The sequence below is a fragment of the Limulus polyphemus genome, unplaced genomic scaffold (genome assembly GCF_000517525.1).
Source record: "Limulus polyphemus unplaced genomic scaffold, Limulus_polyphemus-2.1.2 Scaffold1884, whole genome shotgun sequence".
Classification (NCBI taxonomy): Eukaryota; Metazoa; Arthropoda; class Merostomata; order Xiphosura; family Limulidae; genus Limulus; species Limulus polyphemus.
In genome coordinates, this window is record NW_013667494.1 from 71,339 (window position 1) to 75,785 (window position 4,447).

Sequence of the window (4,447 nt, forward strand, 5' to 3'; positions counted from 1 at the left end):
TTGGGTGTAAGTACAACCAACCACCAACCAAAACTAGAGTTGGGTGTAAGTACAACCAACCAACCAACCAAAACTAGAGTTGGGTGTAAGTACAACCAACCAACAACCAAAACTAGAGATGGGTGTAAGTACAACCAACCAACCAAAACTAGAGATGGGTGTAAGTACATCCAAACAACCAAAACTAGAGATGGGTGTAATTACAAACAACCAAAACTGGATATAGAACATTTTTCTATAAAATAATCATCGTAGGCTGAACTCCAAGTAAAAACTGTACACCAAAGTAAAACAGACCTAGAATTAGAGGTTAAAGATATAATATCTAGGAAACGATATCTCGTAGTCCCATGTCACATTACCCATATCACCGCCTTTATACTTATTTTATTTGTATTCCAAAGCAGTTGAAAATAAGAAACTTATTGTCAGCGTTTATTTCAAAGATCAAAAACATTTTCATCATCATAATTGTAAAAAATGTTTGGATCGAAGATCTAATAAACTTTACGTTAATGCGCACTCCTGTGGCAGACTTAAGAACCTTGTTCTCTCTTCAATGATTTCTGGGCTTATATGGACAGGAAAGCCATGTAATGTGACCGTTTTGGTAACTCAATTGTTTAATAACTTCGTGAATGTTGAACCTATAACCACACTGAACAAGAAAGGCTTATCAGTTCTGGTGTTGAAAAACAATTTAATAGTAAATAAATTAATTATCTGAAAGTATTTGTAATATGCAAGCAATTAATTAGCTCCATGCATAACCTTGTTAATGGTCTTTAAATAAATACATATATACATGTATTCTAGATAATGTGTGCAGATGTTTCAATTTCTAGTTTGTTTTTGAAAGTTAACAGCATCAAAACTTAATGATCCGACTGGAATAAAATAAGTTAAGCTCCGTAAAAGTCAGGGTGTTAGTCTATGAAGCAAAAAACACACACACTTACAGACAACTACAGTCGCAAGCTTTACTCTAAAGTTTTGATCTGTAACATATACATAATCTTCCCGTGCCTATTGCGGACTTAAGGGTCCATGGTTCGAGTCTTGTTACCGCAGGAAACAAAGTGCGCTCCGCACTTTCAAGCCGTGGGTGCGTTATGAGGGCGGTGGTCAAATCCCACTATTCGGTCAGACAATAGTAGCCCAAAATTAGGGACGGGTTGTGCAAATAGCACTCGTGTAGCTTTGCGAGAAATCCAACAATCAAACAGTTCAAAATTAAAGACGGATACGCGCGAATACATGAAAACAAATAACCAAAGAACAAGGAACACATAGAGCTATATAGAAAAAGAGGTATGTGTGCGTGTAGTAATCCCCGTTATTAAATTTGTATTTCATACAGTAAAAAATTATATTGTACTGAAAGTAGTGTACAATGAAAACATTATTGGACTTTATTATGCAACCATGGAAACTGTTCTCTTGACTACAGAGGTGCAGGGAGTTTTCCAGGGATGCTTCCATCACAATATGAACTACGATCTGGGGCAGGTGTTTTACGACGGTTGTGAGTTGAAGTGTGTGTGCAGAGAAGAGGGTCGTATTTACTGTCAAGACAGATGTGAAATCTACGTAGACACCGTAGGATTTGAAGAATGCAAGTGGGGGCCGGCACCAGATGATCCATGTTGTACTATTCCCTATTGTAGAGACCAGATTGATGAATTGAAAAAAATGACTGGTAAGGAAAAAAAAAAAACTTATTGGCTGAAATGCATATAAAGATTTATTATAGTTCATAAACCTGGCTTGTTGGCTTGGACTTTATATTGACCAAAACATTTGTCTTCAGCTAAGTATGAATCTCAAAAATATCCCTAAAACAGAACACAGTGAAAATATTTTTATTTGTGTAGATAAAAGAATCATTAGAGAAGGAGAGGATAAAAACCCTTAAACATATATTGGAATACTTTGAAGAACAAATTTTATCTATAGGTCACAAAATAACATGAATTATGTATAGTTATGTAAGGGGAAGTATTAATAATGTATTTCTTAGCTATACATTAACTATAACTGGTTTGTTAGGCGTTTCTTAATTACCAGGCAGGCAGTATCACTGCCTGTGTAAGGATGGCTCGGATTTTTCGTTGAAATGGTATTTAAAAAATATCCTCAATAGGTTATCAGAACTTTACAATACTGTACAGTGTTTCCTTTTATAACAATATCTGTGTAATGACTGAGTCACAAGTTCTGGGAATATCTGTAAATATCATAGCAAAAAGTTTGAATTTCTTGTTCTTTCTTCTGCTTCTTTTTTATTATATGATATCTGGTTTATTAGCCACTTCTTAGTTATACACTATTAATTATAACTGGTTTATTAGCCACTTCTTAGTTATACACTATTAATTATAACAGGTTTATTAGCCACTTCTTAGTTATACACTATTAATTATAACTGGTTTATTAGCCACTTCTTAGTTATACACTATTAATTATAACTGGTTTATTAGCCACTTCTTAGTTATACACTATTAATTATAACTGGTTTATTAGCCACTTCTTAGTTATACACTATTAATTATAACTGGTTTATTAGCCACTTTTTAGTTATACACTATTAATTATATCTGGTTTATTAGCCACTTCTTAGTTATACACTATTAATTATAACTGGTTTATTAGCCGCATCTTAGACATAGATTATTGATTACACGGGTCCAGGGGGGTTTCTAGGGACATTCCCACACATTGGGTTAAATTAACATCGATCTTAATATGAGGTAATGTATTTTGTATTTCACTGGTTTAATGACAATCGATTACAATATTCCTGATAAACCGTCTGTGCACACCTTTCTCAGACACGAAAACGACGACTTCTCAGCAGCTGAAAAATCGAACATAAGTGTTCTCATAATAATGTTCTCTTAATTTTTAGGGTGAGGATAATTTTTGTCAAATTAGATCCACGTAGTTTGAGAGAAAAAAAAACTATTTTTGTTGGCTTGCTTTTAAATAAGATTACAAACTTTAGCATGTGTTTTTGTGCAATATTTAAAGTTTTTACTGGTGTAGAAGATAGTAACAATTCCTGTAACAACTTCTTGTTTAATGCTGGTTTGCATTTTATAAAGTTCACCGTTTTTCACTCTCGAGGTTTTGATCACATTAATTAAGAGAAAAAGTGGTAGGTATGATTAAAACCATTATATTATTATTCCATTAAAAAGTGTATTCGTCAGTCAGCTTTGTTTTGTGTTTTTAGATAACGCTGGTTTCTGTTTCAGAACCCCCTGCTTTACCAACTCCGCCATCACATGCTATGTGTACATCAGAAGATGGAGTACACCACCAGCTGGGTGACACATGGGAACTAGAATCAGGCTGTAAACGAAGAGTGTGCACTTGCGTTTTGAATTCCAAAGGTTCAACAATGGTCAAATGTGAAGGAGGGTGTCCACCAATCCCAGCCGATGCCCTTCAGCCTAGTCCAGACTGCCCACAGCCCGTTATGATCAATCCAGATGATCCTTGCCTGTGTCCCTACATTGTCTGTAATAATGCTGTGAATAGTAAGTGAATAAATTACAGAACAATATTACAGACATAACAGAAGGACCACTTTCACGTACACGTTAATCCCCCAGATTTGTAATGTAACAATTTATTGTAATAATCCGATTTACTAACTGTATCTGTCTAACCGAGGATTGTATCTCTGTACCACTATGCCAAACTACATACAAAACTCAAATTTATTTTCCCCTTTTCGGTAGCCATTTACTTTTACGACAGTGCTGCCACCTGATGGGTGTTATGTTCTAATCTCCTTTCTGAGTCATAAGTTTATCTGTATATCAGACTCGTTGTCTAATATTCGAAACCTTCAGGCTTTAAGCCGATAAAACCTTTAAGCTACTGTAAAAAATATACTTTTCTACCCCTTTTAGCTACAGACGAACAACAACATTGTTTTCTACCTATTCAACTACAGGTGATCGACAGCATAGTTTATTACCTATTTAACTACAGGTGATCAATAGCATAGTTTATTACCTATTTAACTACAAGTGATCGACAGCATAGTTTACTACCTATTTAACTACAGACGAACAACAACATAGTTTATTACCTATTTAACTACAGGTGATTGACAGCATAGTTTACTACCTATTTAACTACAGGTGATCAATAGCATAGTTTATTACCTATTCAACTACAGGTGATCGACAGCATAGTTTATTACCTATTTAAGTACAGATGATCAATAGCATAGTTTACTACCTATTCAACTACAGGTGATCGACAGCATAGTTTACTACCTATTTAACTACAGGTGATCGACAGCATAGTTTATTACCTATTTAACTACAGGTGATCAATAGCATAGTTTATTACCTATTTAACTACAAGTGATCGACAGCATAGTTTATTACCTATTTAACTACAGACGAACAACAACATAGTTTATTACCTA

The 4,447-nt window shown here is 34.5% G+C and overlaps 1 protein-coding gene across 1 annotated transcript in view; it reads left to right on the forward strand.

Annotated features, from left to right (window-relative positions):
• LOC106465249 (putative epidermal cell surface receptor) overlaps positions 1-4,447 on the forward strand; it is a 30,282-nt gene that overhangs the window by 6,285 nt on the left and 19,550 nt on the right. Inside the window, 2 exon segments of the mRNA XM_022393119.1 lie at positions 1,451-1,699; positions 3,258-3,542. Coding sequence (XP_022248827.1) covers positions 1,451-1,699; positions 3,258-3,542 — 534 coding nt within the window.